The 24,733-nt window shown below is 30.0% G+C and overlaps 1 protein-coding gene across 1 annotated transcript in view; it reads left to right on the top strand.

Moving 5' to 3' along the window:
• LOC142320867 (limbic system-associated membrane protein-like) overlaps positions 1 to 24,733 on the top strand; it is a 1,323,513-nt gene that overhangs the window by 1,063,259 nt on the left and 235,521 nt on the right. Inside the window, exon 4 of the mRNA XM_075358848.1 lies at positions 20,917 to 21,018. Coding sequence (XP_075214963.1) covers positions 20,917 to 21,018 — 102 coding nt within the window. The remainder of the gene's footprint in view (positions 1 to 20,916; positions 21,019 to 24,733) is intronic.

Here is a 24,733-nt window from a genome sequence, read left to right as displayed (position 1 = left end):
TAAATAGTTTTAGAAACTTAATTATTTCATCAATTCTGATGAATAATATTCCATTTTCAATGTAACGTTGAGCAGCTTTTACGTACATCAAAATCTAATTTTTTGTGATAAGTAGAATTAATTTTTTTTTAAATTTATTAATATTTCAGTGAAAATAACACAAGGAATCTATATCGATGCAACTCTTAATTCATTGAATTCATAAGTGGACATATTTAATTATATATCATCATCATAACCAGTTCCCTTTAATCCAAGTTTCCTTGGGATGTGCATTCTAAAAGTTTCTTCATTTGCTCAATCCATGAACCATCTCTCTTCCATTATTCTCATCACCTCCCTTCTCTTGAACAGTTCCTCCATCACTGTATTTATCTATTTCATTCTTGGTCTACGTCAGTCTTCTATTGTCTGTATTTATCATCCTCTTTGGTAATATTTCCTCATCCAGCCTTTCAATACGCCCAAACCATCTGAGCTATGATCAACCAATTGTGTGTACAATGCTTCTGAATTTCAGTTCCTCTCTAATCACACTGCTCCTTTCCTAGTGATTCTTGTCTTCCCTAGAGTGCTTCTCTTGAACTTTATTTCTGCTGCCTGTACTCAACCCACCATCTTTCTGTCCGCTGCCCATGTTTCTGCTGCATAGGAAAGAATTGGTACAAAGTATATTTATAAAACATAGTATCTTACATAACTCTTACATTGCAAAGGTATCTCATTGTCCCAGACTGGACATTCTAGTCTGACTAGTCAGAACTAGACATTCTAGATTCTTATCGCAATGTAAGAAGTTACATTCTGATAAAATCATCTTGCCTTGTGTACATTTGTACTTATTTCTTTAACGATTTTCCGATTCTCAGAAAAAACCGGTTTCCAAATAAGTAAACTTTTTTATCCTTTCTATTTTCTACAAAATAGAAAGTTATGGCCATTAAATTTCCCTTTTTTCTGTCTTGCACAGTCACTTTACACTTCTGAACACTAAACTGCATACCAAATTTCTTCAGTTCACACATTATTGCTCACTCTACATCCCTTTCAGATTCCCCTTATATGTACATATATATATATATATATATATATATATATATATATATTATAATTCTTGATTTACGACCAAAAATACCTAAAGAAAATGCTGATCTACCCTTAGCTTTGAAATGTTGGAAGAAATACAGTAAGTTATCATAGCAACAGCCGATTTCTCTTTGTATTATTAATGTTTCATATATTTGCCGCCGTTTTATTTTCTTCATTTATACTGTTAATAAAAACTTTAATTTTTTTTTATATGTGAAATATTATACTGAAAGTACATTATACATTGTTATATAAACTAGCCCAGTCCCTTATACCTTGACTGTTCAAGCTTGATTTTGGGTAATAAATTTTTCAAAAATAAAACTAACTTTTTGTAAAGAACAGTCCATATCTGTTCATCTGAAAAAAATTTGAAATTAAATCCTGACTCCATCAATTATTGTTGTAGATAGGTAATAACGTCATGGATATTTTACAGCGACATATTTTTAAAAACCCAACTCATCTTTTTTTTCTTTATCCATTAGAACAATAATGTATAGTATCTTTACCAATGCGTACCATAGTACTCATTAAGAATACTAGTCTCTGAGCATTAGTTTTAAAGTTCAGGTTTGATTTAGGTAATTATTTTGGTAACCTTGAGAGTGTTTGCATCAATAAGATTTTTTAAGCTATCTATATATTATTGTAGATGTATATATTATAATATAAATATATACAACCTTATCTTTTTAATGATTCTGTTGCCTTCTTTCTTCAACATCTCTATTTTTCTTTGTGGTAGTATGTTCTTAATTATTTTATTTTATTTATTTCATTGCTTCAATTTTTTATCTTTGTTTTGACCTATCTTTTCCAATTCAAACACTTCTATAACTTTAGTAATACATGTTAGTATAGGCTAATTTAAAAAGTGCTAATACAATATTAAATATTATAGATATTAGATAGTTTGTTACCAGCCTTTCCTTTTGTCTCCATAGGACAAGTAATTATCATTCAGTAATTATCCATGTCTACTACTCAAGTTATATTTTTATCCCTTTTCTTTTGTTTCAAGAATTGTGCATATACTTGGAGATTTTATAGCAGTTGTTTCTTTTAAATATTTTTAAGAATAATCTAACAAGAAAAAACACTTGAAATATGCTTTTAAATCAACCTTGATGCTATGGTTTGCAGTTGATTTGATGCCATTAAGCCCATAATCGAGAAAAAAATATTTCCCATAAAGACAACTCCAGTTGCAGCATATTAGGCAAAACTATAGTAATAATTCTTCCTTGAAATGTTAAGGAAAAACGTTTTTCTTAGTAATGTAAATTTAAGTAGTATATTTACAGATAAATCCGTTGACTTGTCTATATATATTCCTGATTTAAGTATCAGGGCAATTAACGATTAACAATTCCTTATCTATTTAACCGCTATATAGGTATTATTTAAACATGCTCCGATAAATTCCCATTCATCGTAAACTACATACAGCTAACTCTATGTTATTTACTTCTGGATAATGTTACCATTAAGATTATCAACAAAGTTATTTAATCAACGAGCTAATATTAAATCTCCGACTTCTCCGTCACTTTTTATGTATTTAATTACATTTATCCACAAAATTTTAATAAATACATGCTATTGTACGGCATTTGTTTTTGTATCTATGTGTGTCCCCCTTGGACACACATAGATACAAAAACGGTGCTAAGATAAGGGATCTTAGCACCGGAATGTTCGATCACTAGCGGAAAATCACGATTCGTGACCACATGTTTCTTGATGGTCAGCTGTATACTTGTTATATTATTATATATATATATATATTGTTTTGGGAAAATTTATTACTTTTTAATCGGATTCGAATTTTTGTACGAAAATCGCAAATATCTCGAAAACAGTCGGTCCTAACGCTCTGAAACCCCCTCGACCTACCTCGGTAATGACTCATCAGCTCCCAGTGGTTCCCGTTAGATGATAATATTTTCAAGTGCTACCAGGGTGCCGTTCAGAAATTGGGGTGGGAGTGCAACGGGGTGCTACCATAATATCTCAGAAACCGCTCGTCCAATTTTCAAGATTCAGACGGCGTATGTATCAGCAGGTCGAGCGCTAACGGTTTAACGCATTGTGTACACTCTTGATCGACCGGATCTTGGTTATCTGGGAATTAAATCGTTTAGTCCTATGTTTTGATTGCCTCATCCACCGTAAAACGTACCGAACCGATCTTTCGCTAAATACGCTCAAACCTGTGCGCTAGCGCAGCTGTAAAATAAGTATAAACTTATGAAGAAAATTAAAAAATGTATCAAAAAACTTTTTAAAAACTATTTTTACATTCAATGCACTAAAAAGGAGAAAATAAAAATAAGTAATTTTTTTTTTTTTTAAATACCCTCTCTTAAATTAAACGCACTAAATTAAAAAAAAAGATGATATTTATGATTATCTGAAAGTTTAGCTTCACATTAAAAATTTTATGTTTGTGCCAGTTTTTATTAATGCGTGATGAATGGCCGAAAGGTGGGATGCAAACACGCATAAGAAAAAAAATTGGCAAAAACTTTAATTTTTTAATTTGAAGCTATGACTTTCACAAAGTCTTACCAATCACCATCGAATCTTGTTATCAGAAACATTCTGCGATACCGTACTAAAATTATTTTTTTACCTTTTATTGCGTTAAATTTAAGTGGTGTTTTGAAAAAAAGTTTGCATATTTTTTATTTATTTATGTGATGGTTTTCTTCATAAAATAATGAACTATAACCAAAAAGTACCGATCACTAGCGGAAAATCTCGTTTCATTAGTATTAATCTGTAGAGTTAAAATTTCTAGTTTAACTTTCGTTATATCAATTTTCATCATTAAAAAAAAAAAATATTTTTACACTAGTGGTAATCAGTTTTGGACACCAAATAATCCCATTCAGAGATGCCGCCCTCCAGGACAACCCGTCCGGAGGGCCTAACTGCGTAGACGTGCCGTATGCACGCCCTGCAGCTAGGATTATAATATTAAAAAAAAAAACTAGTGCATTGTTTTATCTTTTCTTTATTTATTTTTTCTGTAAAAATAGGATACGTAAATAATACCGTTTAAGAAAATTATTATTAAACCAAAAACTAAATACAAAGGATTCTAGTAAATTTGAACTACAAAGAGAGTTTGTCTTTGTACTTTTCTCAAGACTTGAAATGTATAGCAGCTTTAATAAATTTCTTGTCTTGAACATTCTCTTTGTGGTTTAGCATGTAACAGATGATAAGCAATGTTTACGTGCTTTTATTCTGAATAGATCAGTATAAAAAGTTATACATTTTTTATTCTTATTTGCGTAAAGAAAATCCTAGAAACATCAAAGAAGCATAATAAAATGAGAGAGTAAGAGTAAAATGTAAACATAAAACCAACGTGCAATCATGCAAGTATTACTACGCCTTATTACCTAAATATAATATAACTAACAGCAATGGCCGCATTCCATGAAGAAAGGAATTCATCGATTGAAAATTCCTTTAATATTGTTTTCTCATTTTGTATTACTAATCTGGAATCTCTTTTCTTAAATTAGCTCCACCTGGTGATGTGTTCAGAAATTACTTTTAATTATGTTGTTCATAAATAATTCAATGTTAAAAGAAAAATTATAATCGATGTATTTTATTGTAAAAAATACGGCATGAACATTTTGCTTGTTAACCATAGTATATACCTACCATCATGTTACGTATTATTTCCCGCCAAATCCAGAAGCGACAGAATTAAAATGAATTCGAGGAAGATTATCGATCATGTGTTCACTGAATCTGTTCTCTTAACATCGCGGAAACTTAATCAGGCATATCAGATTAAAATAAAAATTACTGTTAATTTATTTTAAAACTTAATTTATACAGTTAAAAAAAGTTTAGAAATTGCACTAATATCTATCGCATAGATTAGGGCAGCGATGTAACATCCACATTTCTTTGATTTCTGGTTGCACAGAAAATTGAATAATCATTCAATTAAATATTTCCTTTTTTGAAAAAAATATAAACAGCTTCAAAAATAGGCAAAGATTATCCTTTTTCAAATCGGTTTTTTTTTATTTTTAGAGTTCAGTGCCAAACTAAATACAAACTTAAAATCCCCATTCCTTTAACTTACCGACTTACTGTATCGCTTAAAGTGGAAAATAAAGATATCTATTAAACCTGGTTAATTTTATTAACCGGGTTAACTTTTTTAACCTGTTTAATTTTATTCATGGTCCATTTTAACATTTTAAAGTTTATTCTTTTCTTTTCTTAAATCAGTAAAGTAAAATTTGGTTATAAAAGCTAGCAAGATATTTTTCAACTTTCAACCAAGTATATGATTTTTAATTTTATTTTAGGTGAACGACTTTTAAATGTAACACCATATTTCATGCAATATACGAAAAAAATTTAATTTGGAGGAAATTTAGATTGAATTTCAGCACTCAGACATATAATTAATTATATTTATATTTTCTATTAATGAGCGGGAGATATTTAGAATAGAGGCACAGATTATATTAAAGCTTCTAGAAAATAGTAGGCAGCTACGCAATTCACTCTATGTTGGATGTTCACACTTGTTTTTGTAATATGTTACTAACTGTATAATCAACGTTTACTTATCGAAAATAACTTTTATTAATACGTCTAATTGCATTAACACTAGCTCACCGGGCTGGTCTAGTGGTTAACTCGTCATCGTAAATCAGCTGATTGATTTCAAAGCCGAGAGTTCTAAGATTGAAATCGTTGTAAAGACAGTTACTTTTATACGGATTTAAATTCTAGATCATCATTATCGGTATTCTTTGGTGGTTGGGTTTCAATTAACTACACATTTCAGGAATGGTCGACTTGAGGCAGTACAAGATTGCACTTCATTCATATTTATATACATACAACCTTCATTCATCCTGTTTAAACAGAAAAAGAAAGGAAAAAAATACATTCAACTGATTATTACAAAATTAGAAGACAGAATTTATAGAATAAAGAAAAATATTTTGTGTAATCGCAATACTTTTCCAATTATAGCTACGCTGCTACAGTAGCAGCTATTCCCAAAAAGTAAAAATAAATATTAATTCAGATATGCTGATTTTAAGTGATTTCATGCCACGATATTTTGTAAAGTTTCTACTTAAGTATATGGCTTGGAATCGCATTTTTTTCCAGTACATTTATTAATATTTCAACAGCAATTTTTTACTAATGAAAAACTGTGATACGTTAAAAAAATACGAGACGCTACTAATCGGCCAACTTCCGTGTCGAAGACTGCCTTTTATATGGAAGGTTCTGGGTTCGAATAGTGTAGCTTGAAATTTTTCATACTATACATAACTTACTTATCATAAAACGATTGTAATTGGATGTGAATCGTCTCAGGAGAACTGCTCAGCGGGAGAACGGTCCTGAACGGCAAGCTTGTTGGTAGATGACTGTCGAAGGGAAAGATCTGAATATTTTCGTTTGGACAGGACATCAAAAAGGGATTCTTGAGATTCTTTTGTTACAGACCAAGGAAATAAGGATACTTGGAGTGTTGTGTGTAGAGTCCTAGGGCGTAAGCGTAAGAAAAATATTCTTTTGTCGGCTTTCTCGACCCAGCAGGATGTTATTTCTAATAAAGATGAAATTTTTAATATTGTATTGAATGATTTGTTGCCGGATGATGTGTCTAATGTTACGATTCATAATTCAGTTATCATAAATGATTGTAATTGGTCATGAAACTGTTATCGCATTGTGAATAAGTTAATAATAAATAAATGGTACTGTGAATATATTAATGATTCGTGTATTATTCATAATACTCTTTTTCTCTTTGCGAATTTTAAAGTTATACTATTCTGATGCTAACAATTCATGATCTCGATTTGTGTCTTTTATGTTTAAAAAAATGTGCAATTTTAATACACATGTCTATGTGAAAATTTAATTAATATATTTAAATTCTTTTTTATAAAATTATATCAAAGGAAGGATGTTTTTAAAACCTCAAAAAAATGATTCAATAAATAAATCTCTTTTTTATAACCCATAGGTTATTTATCTTATGAAAAAAATATATATGTACATAAAAGAAAAAAAAACATAAGTTACTGATCCCATCGATTTTTTTTTTTTGTGATAATGGATAAACTGCTGAAGCGTTACAGATTCCCATTAGAGATATTAAATTTTCTAATATCAGTGGAAATGCTTAGACTTCTGGTGGTAAGAAACAGAACCACTCCTTTAAATGAAAATGATTGGATTATAAAAACATTACATAAGTTTTGTTTTATGTTTTAAATGAATTTTTATTTTTCATTGCTTTAATTCATGATGAATAGGTATATTTTTGCATGCATATAATTACGTATCCATTTTAGTAACGTACCTTATAATTTATTAATTATTTACCGTTATGAAAATCATTTATTTTGGTAATTATTATAACAAAAAAAACAAAATGTATTCATTTTTAAACAGTAAGAATGATGCAATTTCCTATTAATAGTATTAATTTCCATACTTTAAATGTTATATTTTTTGTTTGTCAATTTTAAACTCTTTACCCAGTATTAATTTTACTTTGTTACTTTAGTGAAAAATAATACTCCAAACTAACATTCTAATCTTCCATATTTATAAAACTAATAACTTTCTATAATAGTTCCTATAATTCTTGTAAAAATTGAAATTACACGTAGAGATGCCGAGTAAATCAAATATAAACTCAGGGGACGGTTTTATGTAGTTTTGAGTAAAGTGCATTGTCGTGATTACATAGATTAAATTTTACTGGAATTTTTTTTTTTTTTATATTTACTTGTAAATCTTTATTGCTGCTATTCAAATAATGTTAGTACAGGTCCGACTAGACATTGCAGTGCTCATTGACCACTGTCATCATTACATTCCTCGATTCAGCTATTAAAATGGTGGAAATTTCTCGTCGTATGTTAATTTACAAGTTTTATAATGTTTTTTTTTTTTTTTTTTTAATTTATTACCTTAAAAGATGGAATCGGGAATTAAATTTTCATTTGAAGGTAAAAAAATACCTCCACAATTAACAAACAGTCTCTTAATAATTACTGACTAAAACTACCAAGTATGATTTGATAAGAATCATTAATTTATGAAAACCAGTCACACGATACGGATTTAATTTACATTTTTAAAATATTTGCTAAGGTAACTTACAACATATTCCTGATATCTAGACTAATCATTGATTTGACTTGGGTTTGTGATCTACGGTTTACCGTATTGACGATAACGTTTTCTTTGATTATAATCAATTTTTCTACAGTTATTATTTATTTTTCGGCTGCTAGAAATAGTTCAAGTACAATCACCATGGTGCGGGAAATCAAAATAATGCCACTACTGCATCTGGTTATACTTTTTTGAGAGATTTTTTGTTCTTTAAATAGTACATGGTAATTCATTTCCGGTTACAATTTCTTCTATGGGATTAAAACAATGGCGGCTCGAAGCTAAAATTAGTGGGAGTAGAAAACTATTTTTTGGGGCCTTTTCAAGGTCACGGTAAAAGTGTTCTGTAAAATAAAAGAACCGAAAAACATCAAATAGAATTTCTGGAAGCAGGATAATAATCTTTAATTCTAGAATTTAACACATTCAAGAATATGATATTCGGTTTAACCGAATAAATAATTAAATATCAATACAGATGATATTTTTTAGTATTATTAGATAATAACTTAATAAAATGTCCGCTTAAAAACACTGTAGTCCAGTGAAGCTTAATTTAAATTTCTATGTACAATTAATTGTTACTAATTACCTTCTCTTTCGCCCCTCCAGCGAGTTTTTGGACAGATTCGGCAATCAAAGACCACTTGCTTTCCGCCATCTTCTGATCACTACTGAAAAAACAACCAAATCACTTTCATATTCCTTCCACCGTCTAAACTAGAAAAGGGAACGAGCACGGAACGTTCCATACTCACACGGATAAAAAAAAAAAATTACCTTCCACTAGCATGCCAGGGTCGACACTGTGGGAGTGACAGTGCTCTCTCTCTCTCTCCCGCAAAGCCTCGCGTGCAGCTTCATACGTGCGTATGCACACAACAGCCAAACACCACACCGCTGTAACTGTGTAACGCACAGTTCCATACAAAGAATTTTGTAACTTTTTCATAAATTAAGGGATGGCTACTGACATTAAACTTAAGGATTATATATTGTACAAGTATAAAGAAAGAATTAAAGAAAAAAATGACTCATTATGTTAAATGATATCGATAATATCATGTGAAAATAGGGGGTGATGCAGTTTCACAGTGCCTATACGCGAGTCGCCACTGCTTTAAAATATTCATTATTTAATTTTTTGTTCCAGGGAAAATCAAAGTATTTCGGTCTCTATATGTGTAGTTATTTGCAAAACGTTTATTTGATTTGAATCAGGAACGGATGGTGTGATCAGGAATGGATGGTTGAATATTACTTTCCCTCAACTAGTTCTACCATTTTTTCCAAAACTTCGTTACAGTATACTTACCATTGTGTAGATCGTTATAAATAATGTTGGTATTAAGTATTCTATAATCAGATGTGCTGTTACTGATTTAGACGTAACACCCACTTACGTTTTGCTATTTTCTATATCAAAAAAAAAGAAGAAAAATAGCTTTTGCTCCAAAAAAAAAGTCTAACATCTGATGATCATACGATATATTGGTGTTGCGCGGACCTTTCGATTAGTATTATTATTAGTATAGAAATAATACTAAACAAGATAGTATCTTCTTTAATTTTCCGAAATTATCATACAAAATATTTGAGTAAACTTAAGAGATACTTTATAGAAAAATTGATGGTCTACGTACATTATTTATTTGCTGGATTACATAATTTTATTATTTTCAGCAAAAAAAAATGAATCGTCATGATTTACCAAAATTTCATTTATTGATTTATTTTTTCAAATTGGAAATAAGTCTGTGTACTTAAATTTTCACAAAAAAAAATCATGGATTATTTGTAAATTCTGATGATTTTCTTTGTAAGTAGTTATGTAATAGTAAATAACAGAATGTCTTTTCAAAGGAACTTTACATATTGATTTCCATTTTATGAGTATAATATTTTAAGTGTGCATAACACCTGAATGATGGAAACTTAAGTTTTAAAAAATTGTTAAATAAATTTGAAAATAATATGAACGCAAATAATATTTGAAACTCAATTTGTGTTTTGATGTTTTTATTCGCAGATTAATCCTTCCGCGTTTAATTTCTAAAATATTTCTCGTACCAGTTTACCGTCTAACCATTAATATTGTTAAAGTTTTAATTATAATTACTCCGACCTCACAAAATATTTTTTTTATTATTGTTTACAGAACAAATGAACTTTATTCATATTTAAAGTTCAGTTAATAATAAAATAGTTTAATCATCCTTTAGGTGTTATAAATTATGGAGTTTAAATCCTTTTTTTTAAATTGTGAAGTATTTAAAACGTTCACAAGAGGATTCCCACTGAAGAAGATGAGGGGTTAGTGAGTGTTAATCGAAAAGAATTTTCAGTGGCGTAGAAAATCGTTCTCAAATGAAGAAATAGTGTGTGAATAGAATGTACTGTGATGGGAGTAAATTACCATACGAGTGTCGGATTACCATATAATCGATAAGTGGATTTCTACGGCATTCACTCCCAACAAGCTCTTATTTATATACGTTCAAACCCAGTTATCATTATTATTTATTTATTTTTATTTTTAGGCTTATTATTATCATTACTTTATAAATCAGATAAGTTATATTTATTGTATAAATTGAAAATTTGTACTCAATAAATGAAGATGTCATTATTTAGCCGAACGGACTGTAATAGATGAATACGTAAAACAAGATAATATTTCTCTTAGATTGTAAGTGCTGCTAACAAGGAGAGTATTCCTTAGTTACATAGAAGGGGGGAAAAGTGATTTACCAAGAACCATTGACTCTCCCATAAATCGTTGAGATATACCTCTAAAATTTATTACTATTTATTCTACAAATATCTAAAAGTAGGTAAAAAAACTTTCTTTAAACCATCCCAAATAGGTTCTAATTAGGTTAGCAATATTAATATTTATAAAATAATATTAGTATTGTTTATATTTAATATTAATATTGTAAAATATTCGTAATATTTGTGTTGAGATTTAATATTAGTTACCAACGAAAATTCAAGACCCTTGCATTCTAAACATGGAATTGTCACCCAGGTTTACCTGGGCTCTGACAACCTAGTAAGGTTGCTGATTTACATACAGTTAACGGTCCATTAAGAACATCTGTGCATAAATTATGTCTATTACTAAACTCAACTGATTGATTTAAATAATATTTTTAAGTAAAATTTTTATTGATTTAAATATGTTCATAATATTGTTCTTGTAATTTCATTTTATATATATTCTTATAATATGATTGTCTCTACATGCTCATTAATATTGTATTAATATTTATAACATAATTTACATATTTGTACTAATTTAATTATGATTTCACATCTATATTATACATTATATGATTATGTATTCATTCATGTATTAGGTGCAATAAGACACAAGTAATAATTTACTGATCTTGAAGGTTCCCTAGATTTATTTATTATTTAAGATTAATGTGAATGTAATGTATTCAATCGTATTATTATTTATTTAAGTAATTTGCTAATTATTATAATTCAAAATACAATTATGAGATTTTTAATTAATATATTTTACCATTATATGGGTACTGTTAATATTATATCACAATTGAATGTAAATACCATTTCAACTAACATAAATATTAACAATTTAATTATATTATTGTTCATTTATTCACAATTGAACTTGTTTATTACTCCGTTGAAATGCAACGTTATGAATTCTTTCATGTATGTAACTTATTGTAATTTCAAAAATCATATGATTCATGTTACTGTTTGTAATAGTTTCATTTACAATTTTAAATTAAACAAAATATATATATATGATTTTTAGCGGGCAGTTATGTTAAAACTCAGGTTTCATTTGCTCCTTTTTTTATTAAAAGGAGAAAATCTTAAATTTTATTAATGAAGGACTTATTAATTTTAAAATAAAACTTATCACTTTTTTTGTTACTCTATATAAATTTAATTGGTCTAATTCTTTATGGTTAATCAGTCAAGTTCCAGCCTCCAAATACTCAACTTGTTTTTGTTACGAATTTATAATTAATTGATACAATAATGATATATATGAATTACAAGTTCAAAGTATAATAAAAATAATTTATGTTATAAAAGAAATAAAGACTTTTATTTATTTGATTGAACCAGCGAATAAAATATTTAGAATAATTAAATGTAACCGAGATATTGAAACAAGGACACAAGTATAACTGAGTAACTGAGTAACTGAGAAACAAGGACTAGACAAAGATTACGTGATGGAAAACGCATACGCAATAAATGGCGTTTCTGTAAATAAACGGCTGTGAAGTCAGATCAAAAACTAATTCTAAGTGAATAGCTTTAGCAGTGAATATCAAAAGTACTGTATAAGATTTACCTAAGTTCTTACTTCTGCTCGCCATGACGAATCATAATTGGACTCCCGTACTGTACTGCGCATGTAGAGAATGGTCGGGAAGGAATAATTCTTTTTTTTTTTGTCTTCAGTCATTTGACTGGTTTGATGCAGCTCTCCAAGATTCCCTATCTAGTGCTAGTCGTTTCATTTCAGTATACCCTCTACATCCTACATCCCCAACAATTTGTTTTACATACTCCAAACGTGGCCTGCCTACACAATTTTTCCCTTCTACCTGTCCTTCCAATATTAAAGCGACTATTCCAGGATGCCTTAGTATGTGGCCTATAAGTCTGTCTCTTCTTTTAACTATATTTTTCCAAATGCTTCTTTCTTCATCTACTTGCCGCAATACCTCTTCATTTGTCACTTTATCCACCCATCTGATTTTTAAATTCTCCTATAGCACACCACATTTCAAAAGCTTCTAATCTTTTCTTCTCAGATACTACGATTGACACTCCAAACATACACTTTCAAAAATCTTTTCGTGACATTTAAATTAATTTTTGATGTAAACAAATTATATTTCTTACTGAAGGCTCGTTTAGCTTGTGCTATTCGGCATTTTATATCGCTCCTGCTTCGTCCATCTTTAGAAATTTTACTTCCCAAATAACAAAATTCTTCTACCTCCATAATCTTTTCTCCTCCTATTTTCACATTCAGCGGTCCATCTTTGTTATTTCTACTACATTTCATTACTTTTGTTTTGTTCTTGTTTATTTTCATGCGATAGTTCTTGCGTAGGACTTCATCTATGCCGTTCATTGTTTCTTCTAAATCCTTTTTACTCTCGGCTAGAATTACTATATCAGCAGCAAATCGTAGCATCTTTATCTTTTCACCTTGTACTGTTACTCCGAATCTAAATTGTTCTTTAACATCATTAACTGCTAGTTCCATGTAAAGATTAAAAAGTAACTGAGATAGGGAACATCCTTGTCGGACTCCCTTTCTTATTAGGGCTTCTTTCTTATGTTCTTCAATTGTTATTGTTGCTGTTTGGTTCCTGTACATGTTAGCAATTGTTCTTCTATCTCTGTATTTGAACCCTAATTTTTTTAAAATGCTGAACATTTTATTCTAGTCTACGTTATCGAAAGCCTTTTGTAGGTCTATAAACGCCAAGTATGTTGGTTTGTTTTTCTTTAATCTTCCTTCTACTATTAATCTGAGGCCTAAAATTGCTTCCCTTGTCCCTATACTTTTCCTGAAACCAAATTGGTCTTCTCCTAACAATTCTTCCACTCTCCTCTCAATTCTTCTGTATAAAATTCTAGTTAAGATTTTTGATGCATTACTAGTTAAACTAATTGTTCTGTATTCTTCACATTTTTCTGCCCCTGCTTTCTTTGGTATCATAACTATAACACTTTTTTTGAAGTCTGATGGAAATTCGCCATTTTCATAAATATTACACACCAGTTTGTATAACCTATCAATCGCTTCCTCACCTGCACTGCGCAGTAATTCTACAGGTATTCAGTCTATTCCAGGAGCCTTTCTGCCATTTAAATCTTTTAATGCTCTCTTAAATTCAGATCTCATTATTGTTTCTCCCATTTCATCCTCCTCAACTTCCTCTTCTTCCTGTATAACACCATTTTCTAATTCATTTCCTCCGTATAACTCTTCAATATATTCCACCCATCTATCGACTTTACCTTTCGTATTATATATTGGTGTACCATCTTTGTTTAACACATTATTAGATTTTAATTTATGTACCCCAAAATTTTCCTTAACTTTCCTGTATGCTCCGTCTATTTTACCAATGTTCATTTCTCTTTCCACTTCAGAACACTTTTCTTTAATCCACTCTTCTTTCACCAGTTTGCACTTCCTGTTTATAGCATTTCTTAATTTCCGATAGTTCCTTTTACTTTCTTCATCACTAGCATTCTTATATTTTCTACGTTCATCCATCAGCTGCAATATATCGTCTGAAACGCAAGGTTTTCTACCGGTTCTCTTTATTCCGCCTAAGTTTGCTTCTGCTGATTTAAGAATTTCCTTTTTAACATTCTCCCATTCTTCTTCTACATTTTCTACCTTATCTTTTTTACTCAGACCTCTTGCGATGTCCTCCTCAAAAATCTTCTTTACCTCCTCTTCCTCAAGCTTCTCTAAATTCCATCGATTCATCTGACACCTTTTCTTCAGGTTTTTAAACCCCAAACTACATTTCATTATCACCAAATTATGGTCGCTATCAATGTCTGCTCCAGGGTAAGTTTTGCAGTCAACGAGTTGATTTCTAAATCTTTGCTTAACCATGATGTAATCTATCTGATACCTTCCACTATCGCCTGGCTTTTTCCAAGTGTAAATTCTTTTATTATGATTTTTAAATTGGGTGTTGGCAATTACTAAATTATACTTCGTGCAAAATTCTATAAGTCGGTCCCCTGTTTCATTCCTTTTGCCCAGCCCGTATTCACCCACTATATTTCCTTCCTTGCCTTTTCCAATGCTTGCATTCCAATCTCCAACTATTATTAAATTTTCATCTCCTTTTACGTGTTTAATTGCTTCATCAATCTCTTCGTATACACACTCTACCTCATCATCATCATGGGCGCTTGTAGGCATATAGACGTTAACAATCGTTGTCGGTTTAGGTTTTGATTTTATCCTTATTACAATGATTCTATCGCTATGCGTTTTGAAATACTCCACTCTCCTCCCTATCTTCTTGTTCATCACGAAACCTACTCCTGCCTGCCCATTATTTGACGCTGAGTTAATTACTCTAAAATCACCTGACCAAAAGTCGCCTTCCTCTTCCCACCGAACCTCACTAATTCCTACTATATCCACATTTGTCCTACCCATTTCCCTTTTTAAATTTTCTAGCCTACCAACCTTTTTCAAGCTTCTAACATTCCACGCTCCGACTCGTAGAATGTTATTTTTTAATTTTCTGGTGACCCCTTCCTTAGTAGTCCCCACCCGGAGATCCGAACGGGGGACTATTATACCTCCGGAATATTTTACCAAGGAAGGCGCCTCCATTATTGCTATGTGAAAATGCAGAGAGCCACATTTTCTTGGAAAAAAAGCAGCTGTAGTTTTCCATTGCTTTCAGCTGCGCAGTACTCAGAGGACTGAGTGATTTTGATACGGCCGTTTAAGTCGTCCTGACTCACGCCCCTAACAACTACTGAAAGAGCTGCTGCCCTCTTTCAGGAATCATTCCTTAGTCTGGCTCTCAACAGATACTCTCCGATATGGTTGCACCTTCGGTCCAGCTACTCTGTATCCCTGAGCACTCAAGCCCCCTCACCAATGGCAAGGTCTCATGTTTCATAGAGGAGGGGAATAACTCTGAAAGATGGTAATTGATTGTACCTGGATTTTTGCATTATATCGAAAGTATATCGTACATTTACAAATGAAAAGAAATAATTTTCTTACCATTTATAATCCAATATTTCTGACGTAAAGAATGATGTGTTAATTAAACACCCGAAGTAAAAGACGCAAATGTTCAGCATTAATAATCGGTTTTGTAAAATTTGCATTTGGATGTAAAATAAGAGGATGTTTAACATGGCAATGTAATACAAACTGTTGTAATCTACCTCCTACAGGAAGTAAGCCTATATTATCCAGAAATGGATCAAGTGATATAAGTTTGCTATGATTAGAAATAGTGTGATTGTTTTTAAGATTATTATTTCGTTACTAAAATGCATGTGTTGTGATTGTTGAATAAAAAAGTTAAAAGAGTATGATTTAATTTTTTTGTAATTAGGGAACCAATTACTCGTTCCGTTTTAATTGATTTAGCATTGTAGTAAAGAAAATCGTTTTGTATAATCGAATACAACAGTAGATACAAATGATATTACTATATTTTTGCGTTTTTCTATTAAACATTCAGATTTCATGCTACAGTTATTAAAAGTAATATTATTATCTTTTGGCCAATGGAAAGAAAATTGTGAAAGCCATTGAGGACCATGCCACCAAAGTGACATCTCAAGTAATTTACTTGGTGTAAAATCTCCAGACAGTACTTCTGCTGGATTATCAGAAATTCTGTTGAATATCAGAAATTCTATCGCTGACAAATACTTTCCAATTAGATGGTTGTTCAGGAATCCAATGTAGTGCTATTGTAGAATCTGTATTAGTATATCTCATCGAAATGTATGTTTAAGGCAGCAACTACCTTTAACAATAAACGACATTGTTTATTGTTCAAATAAAACCACAAAGTTCAAGTCTTTGTAGTGTAGTTTGTTTTAAGGGTTCTAATTTTGATTTAAAATAAAGTAAATTAGAAGAAGTTGTATGGTTGGCATATATAATTGGTATGTAAATACAACAGCTATAGTCTTTTTTAGAGACATCAGAGAATCTATGAATTTGAATAGAATTAATTCTACTATCAATGTTACGTTTGATGGAACGATTTATTTTAATTGATTCAATCAAATAAAACTGATTGTATAAATTGAGCCATTGTGTTAGCAACGTGTTGAGTAAATTTCGTCCCAATTAATTTTAAGTTGGCACAACAATTGCATAAAATGTTTATGTGAGAAAACAATAGGACCAATGAGTCCTAAAGGATCAAACACATCTGTTATAATGGACAGAATATATATTTTAGTGTATTTTTAAAATCATTAGAATGAGCAATTAGGAAAAGTGTCTGAAGCATTATTCCAAAGAACTCCTAAAGTATGTAAATTCTGTTCTTAATTTGAAGGAATGGAAGATTTGTGTTCAGAAAAAGAAATGGTACTATTTTGGAAAACCATTTATGGAGTGGAAAGCCATGTTGTAATAATTTAAATATCAATTTTTAACTGAATAACTTCATTTAAGTTACCTGAATCTGTTATGAGATCAAGTTATATGTGTGACCAGATATTTCAATGTAAAATTGTCTGCTCTTTCCATTGGTGGGGTCAAAAATAGGCCATTCCATTTGAAAGAAATCATGTTAAACCTTGAAATAAGATCAGGGTCAAATACAAGGTCACCGTGAGGTGTGCCTCTCCAATCTGAGTAACGTTTGTTAAGGTAATTTTATTGTATTGTGCGTAGTTTACGAGAAAATCGCCTGGGCGATTAAAATGAAATGAAATGAATGTTGAAATTTCGGATTTAGGACTGCTGTAAGTTCTTGTTCTTGTTAACTTCTATTGTAAAAAAAGTTCAGTAATAAAAAAAATAGGAAAATGTAATAAAAAATATAAATATCTAAAAAATATTTATAATTTAATAGGCGGACAAGGAAGTTCTGATGTGGTATCCACATCAGATTTTTTTTTTAAAGTTGCTTCTATTATCTATTTTAGTTGATTATATAATTAAATAATAAAATCTGATATAGTATTTTGTATTAAAAAAACATAATCATTTGTCCTCGGTTATAGTGAGTAATTTATAAGTGCATGTCAGGGTTTATGAGATGTATTTTTGGGGTATTTGTGTGGGTGTGAGTACTGTGGAGTCCACCGCACTTCCTAAGCATCCTTTTCATACGCTGTAAATTTTTTCCTATTAAAACCATATCGAGCTTAAATCTAAATTCCTCTGGCTTTAATATTTGGTATTATATCAGTTTTGAAATTTGAAACATAACTTAAATAAAAAATATTTTTCTACCAATTAAATGCAGCGATATTAAATCCCAAATAAAATAATTAGGACTGTGTATACACAGTCCTAATTATTTTATTTGATCTTTATTTGATATGATATCACAATTTTATTTGGGATTTAATATCGTTGCATTTAAGTTCCGTTTACCGTTACTGGAATGTTGTATCAGTTTTAAATGGGTTTCAAGCAATAGAAGTTGCTCACATCTATGTATTCGTATTAAACATACATATTTTATTGAATCTGAATAAGATTTATACTTTCTGATGTAAGGGTAACTGACAGCTCCTTCCACTTCCTTTGTTTTTCTTTTTTCTTCTCCAATTAACTTACTTAGTGGCAATGCATGTCTTTCATAATCTGCGTTATATATTCCAGATTTGATCTCTACTATATGATTTTCTCCCTTTTATATTTCCCTATTATTTTCCCCTTGATAAGGTTATAGTAGGGGAGTATTTTTCCAATTAGTTTGTCTCTTCTCCTTCCAAAATTCTTTAAAAAGCTTTTCATCCCCTAATCTCTGTTGAATACTTCCTTATTCATTAAATCTTTTGTCCTAATGATCATAAGCATCCTTTTGTAATATTAACTCCCAAAAAAAAAATCCTTTCTATAGTTTGTATTGTCCTAAACTACAACAATATTTTACCTTATATTGCAACACTTCTCACTACTTTTTAGAACATTCTTGCTCATATTTAAATTGATATGGTTTTTTAAGTAAAATATATTTTTTAAGATATTTTTATTTGTACGGCTCTACGAATTACTTATTTAAAACTTTTCTCATAATTTGTAATTTACATTATAATAATAACGTGATTAAATTCTATACATAATTTTATTTTGATATGATATTACATTCAGTGTTTGCAAATATGAATTAGGATTATATATTTAGTAAATTGTAAAACAAGAAACCTTACAAAAACCGCTTAAATAATTTTTATTTAAAATTTTATTGTAGATGGTCATTTCAATTACTAAACAATCATCATCAGAAGTAATGAGGAAATTGTAAATAAAAAAGTAAATATTATTATATTTAATAAAAAAAGGAATAACGTTATAATATTAAGTCTCAATAAATAAAAAAATACCCAGAAATTCCTTTACTTTCGTTCCTAATGCCTTGGATTACAACAATATATTGCCGTAAATATTATTAATTAAGAAATAAAAAATACTAATAAAAGCTCTGTTAATAGAACGAGAGTAATAATACGTAACTATTATCATTTTAGGCAATCGCCATCAAAAGCTTAAATTTAGTTAGCTTGTAAATATTAAATCACTGAAAGCAAGAACTCAGACTGACTTTTTTCTATATTAATTTTTCTATAAAATATATAAAATAAAGATATAATTAATCTATAATTATATCTTAACAATTAAAATGTAATCGTATTTTTATTTACAACATTGATTCTCAAACTTTCGCCCACCGTCCAGACTGAGAATTAAACATTTTCTAGTGCCCCCAAAATTGTTAAACTTACCATCTGTTAAAAATAATTGCAATTACTGTTTTTAAGATGCGCTTTTAAAAACAGCAATTGCAGTTATTGTTTTTAAATGTGGTATATCCAATTTCTGAGTTGAAACTTACATTTTATTTTAAATGATAGCAGTTAAAACGCATATTAATCATATTGGGAAGTATTTTTAGTAGTTTCTTTCAAAAAAATTACAATTGTATCTATATAGTTAGATCAAAACTTAAAACTTTAACTTCCATATTTATTTGTATCAATAGGTTATTTTGATCAGGAGATATGCAGTATTAAAGGATGAAGTGGCCTTTTTTTTTAAAGTGGAAAATTTTGGTGCAGAAAAATGATAGAGAGATATACAAAAAAGAAATTAAAGCTGAAGTCTTAAGCTTTAAACGATTTGAAGGCAGTAAAAAATTTAGTTTTTCCCATGCGTTCGATCAAACACGAAGAAAAACTTTTCTCTCGATGATTTTTTTTTAACTTGTTTGAAATCTGAAGTATACTGTCAAAAAGTAGAGTATTCAAGCTTTAATTTTTTTTATTCATCTTTCTAAGCCTCTTGGTTGCAAAATTAAAGTAGTTTGAATACAATCATTTTTAATCATAAAATATAGGTGTCCCTTTAATTTTTTGTACTAATGTAGTATGTACTTTATTTTAGTTTGAAATATCAGCAAAACATAATTTTTGTTTTTTTTTTTGATCAGCCATTGCCTTCCGAGACCGCCTGAACGCCCCCAATTTTCTGTAGGTCTTCTACCGCCCCCTGAAGGCCTCCAGGGCCCACAAGGGGCCGTTATCGCTCACTTTGAGAACGAATGATGTATAATATAAAGATATAATCATTTGATAATATTTCTAAGTAATTTTTATTTTGATATTTATTCATTTTTATTTATTGTTAATTGGTAATTGTTTTATATTTTTAATTTTAAGTATAACTTTTTATGAACGGTTTTGAATGTTTACTTGTTTTTAATTTATGTCAATGACTGTTTAGCATACCTCTTTCATTTTATTTTAAATCAACTAGTCATTTAAAAATATAATAAAATTATTGTTTTATAGAAATAAAAAAAATAGTTAAATGAATATTTAAAATATATATATATTTTTTTAAATTTGTTTCAGGTATCGTGGATAAGGCGTAAAGATTATCATTTACTGACAGTTGGATTAACGACATACAGTAGTGATGATAGATTTCTAGTAGAACATGCTCGACACTTACAGGTATGTTGATCCTTTTTCTACTTTATTATTTTATTTTTTGTAGATTAATAGTTTATGACTGACTAATTCATCAGAGCGTAACTGAAATAAGAAATAATAGAATTTTACATTTTTTTGAGAATTGGCAAAAAATAAAAAAAAAGTTTTTTTTCGTTATTTCCTAATGAATGTAATGAATACTATCGAATTCCGGACACCACTTATTCCCGTCAGATCGGTTGCTTTTTCAAACTAATTTTTTTTTCATGGTTAATTTATTTGCTTCTGCAGTAAATCAACGAAAAATTTAGTTATTCACTGCTAAATGGCGACTTCATCAGTCAGGTATCCCTTATTGCACCGGTAATTTCTGGAACGGCTTCTCATGCTTTAACATGCGATATCATATGAATTAGGTAAATTAGGATTCCTCGTAGTACCTGGCAGTACTCCCCTCCTTTTTATTCCGCGACTTCAGTGACCCCCTCAAGGGAATAGTTATTTGAGTATGAGCACCGCTGTGAGGATCAACGAAATGATACTGATGATTCACAGTATATGGCGAAACCCTTTCATTTCCAGTGCATCAGTTCGGTAAGCACACCAGAATTCCTAGTACATACTTTTGACATTAATCTTATCTCTAATAGCATTCAAAAGGATTTGACTCGATTCGTTAGGAATTTTTAAAATGAAATATTCGCCGTTTTCACGACAAATTCCATCGAAAATTTAATGTTGTAGGTAAAAGTAACCAGTATGATTTTTGTGCCTCGAGAACAGCGTTTCATCTAATTGTTTTTGTCTACTTTGAATTTTTAATTTTTTTAATAATGTCCATTTTATTTTTTCTGAGATTACATCATTGTTTTCTACAAAAAAAAAACATATAATAATTTCATTGGATGTTTTTGAACAAAGGTTTTGTAGATTAAAAACGTATTTATATTACTAATTGTTTACGAACGAATGAAATATTATTTATTAATTTTTTTTTTTAAGCTGACCAATTAATTTACTTAAGTATATATTACATAATAAACCATGAATTATTTTTCAATAATAAATAAATAAATAAATATATATATATATATATATATATATGGACTAAGATCATAGAAAAGATAATAAATTAAAAATTGTGATATATTAATAATTCCAAATATTACAATTTATTTTCCGTTGGGGTGTATATTTTTTTCTTTTATATCAAATTAATTTAACACTATAAAGATATACGAGTATTTAACTACGATAGTGAATACAAATTATTCAATTATTTCCATATTTCTAATATACATTTTTTTTTTTATAGAAGCTATAATCAAAACTCAATAAAAATGGCTACCTTTTAAAAATACATCTTATCATTACTTTGCGTAATTGAATAAAATGGAATTAAAATTAACGTATACGTAAACTTCTAAAGCTTAGAGATTCTCTACTAAAATATTCTTATTAGTAGAAAAATAACACTGAATAAATTTCCATGAGAATATAAAATTGATTTAAAAAAATAATAATAAATACGAAGTATAAACAGTAAGCTTTTGAGAATATGGCTGTTTTTTTCTTATAAGTTTTAATCTAGACGACGAAACTATCGCTGCAAAGAAATACTATCATTAGAATAAATTAAATAAGTATATCGCGCAATAAATTTCTACCAGTCATTGGTTACCGTCAACGTACTATCTTTACAATTAACATTTTTCTTTACTGCTCCTTTTGGTAATAACAAGGAAACTTTGCTTATCTCGTAGTAAATTATCTTGAGGATCTCAATCTGGTTGACCTATTTATTTTTTTCTACTAGTAATTCTGAAAAGGTAGAATAATATTTTATAGTGTATTCCGTTTTTACCTGATACTGTTGTGTAGATGGGTAAGTACGCTGTGCACAGCAGTTGTGATTTTTTAACTACTGTTGCAGATAAAACCGCGGTAAACAGTAGCTTACCGCGGTTTTATCTGCAATTACACTGAATTCATGTCGCGCGAATACTTTTAAGATTGTGAAAAATCTATTAAAAATTCATTTTACTTTAGTTTAATCTTTCGGTTATCTCTAAAATTAAATCATGTTCTTCGTCTGTGCCATTATTATCCGCTCTCTTAATTAATAGTACTACAGTTTTCTTTTTACTCGCTTGTTTATTTTATTCTCATTAAAAATAAGGCAACACTGAATAATATTTTCATTCATTATGATAGTTGTGTTGTTAGACTCTATTTCTGTTACTGTTGTAAGATTACAAATAATGTTTTAACATTTATTTTATAACCACTACTGCCTATATATGTATTGTAGAATTTACAAAACGAAAATTTTAAAGTAATTTAAAAATAAAATTATATGCATGAGATAAGTATGAGCATTTAAAAATTAAGTACAAGAAGCGTTTAATTTAAGCACACCCAGACATATGTAACTCAAAAGCTTTCAGTGAAAAGGGTGGGGTCTAACAGATTATTCTTAAGGGCATTGAAAATCAAAAATATTGACTAAAAATCTTCCGGTTTACCAACAATAATCGTAACCAATTGGAGTCGTGTATTATTTTCCCCAATTAGTTTCAAAACCGGCCTACAATAGATCCCCCAAGTAAAGTGATGAGTTATTTATGTCAATAAGAAATATTTTTCAATATATTATATAGTAAAACAGATGTTTTTTAGGTAGGAGAATTTAACCCACCGGTTTGATCTAGTGATGGACGCACCTTCTCAAATCAGCTGATTTGGAAGTCAAGAGGTCCAGCGTTCTAGTCCTAGTAAAGGCAGTTGCATATATATGGATTTGAATATTACATCATGGATAACGTTGTTCTTTGATGGTTCTTTCTTTTTTTTCTGTTTAGCCTCCGGTAACTACCGTTTAGATAATACTTCAGAGGATGATATGTATGAGTGTAAATGAAGTGTAGTCTTGTATATTCTCAGTTCGACCATACCTGAGATGTGTGGTTAATTGAAACCCAACCACCAAAGAACACCGGTATCCACGATCTAGCATTCAAATCCATGTAAAAATAACTGGCTTTACTAGAACTTGAACGCTGGAACTCTCGGCTTCCAAATCAGCTTATTTGGAGACGCGTTCACCACTAGACCAACCCGGTGGGTTTCTTTGATGGTTGGGTTTCAGTTAACCACACATCTGAAGAATGGTCGAACTGAGACTGTAAAAGACTACACTTCATTTACACTCATACATATTATCCTCATACTTCTTCTGATGAATTATCTGAATGGTAATTACCGAAGGCTAAACAGGAAAAGGTAAGGCTAGAAAAAAATATGGTTGACCTTACGATTTGGAATTCGAGAGTTCCAGCGTTCAAGTCCTAGTAAAGTCAGTTAATTTTATACGGATTTGAATACTAGATCGTGGATACCCGGTGCTTCTTTGGTGGTTGGGTTTCAATTGACCACACATCTCAGGAATGGTCGAACTGAGATTGTACAAGACTATACTTCATTTACACTCATACATATCATCTTAAACAGGAAAAAGAAAGAATGGCTTATACCACCTTAACCCACCGGGTTGGTCTAGTGGTGTACGCGTCTTCCCAAATCAACTTATTTGGAAGTCGAGAGATCCAGCGTTCAAGTCCTAGTAAAGTCAGTTATTTTTATACGGATCTGAATAATAGATCGTGGATACCGGTGTTCTTTGGTGGTTGGGTTTCAATTAACCACACATCTCAGAAATGGTCGAATTGAGACTCTA

The sequence above is a fragment of the Lycorma delicatula genome, chromosome 3, assembly GCF_047948215.1.
Source record: "Lycorma delicatula isolate Av1 chromosome 3, ASM4794821v1, whole genome shotgun sequence".
Lineage (NCBI taxonomy): Eukaryota > Metazoa > Arthropoda > Insecta > Hemiptera > Fulgoridae > Lycorma > Lycorma delicatula.
The sequence above is the reverse complement of the archived record's forward strand: the minus strand, read 5'-3'. Positions and strand labels throughout refer to the sequence as shown.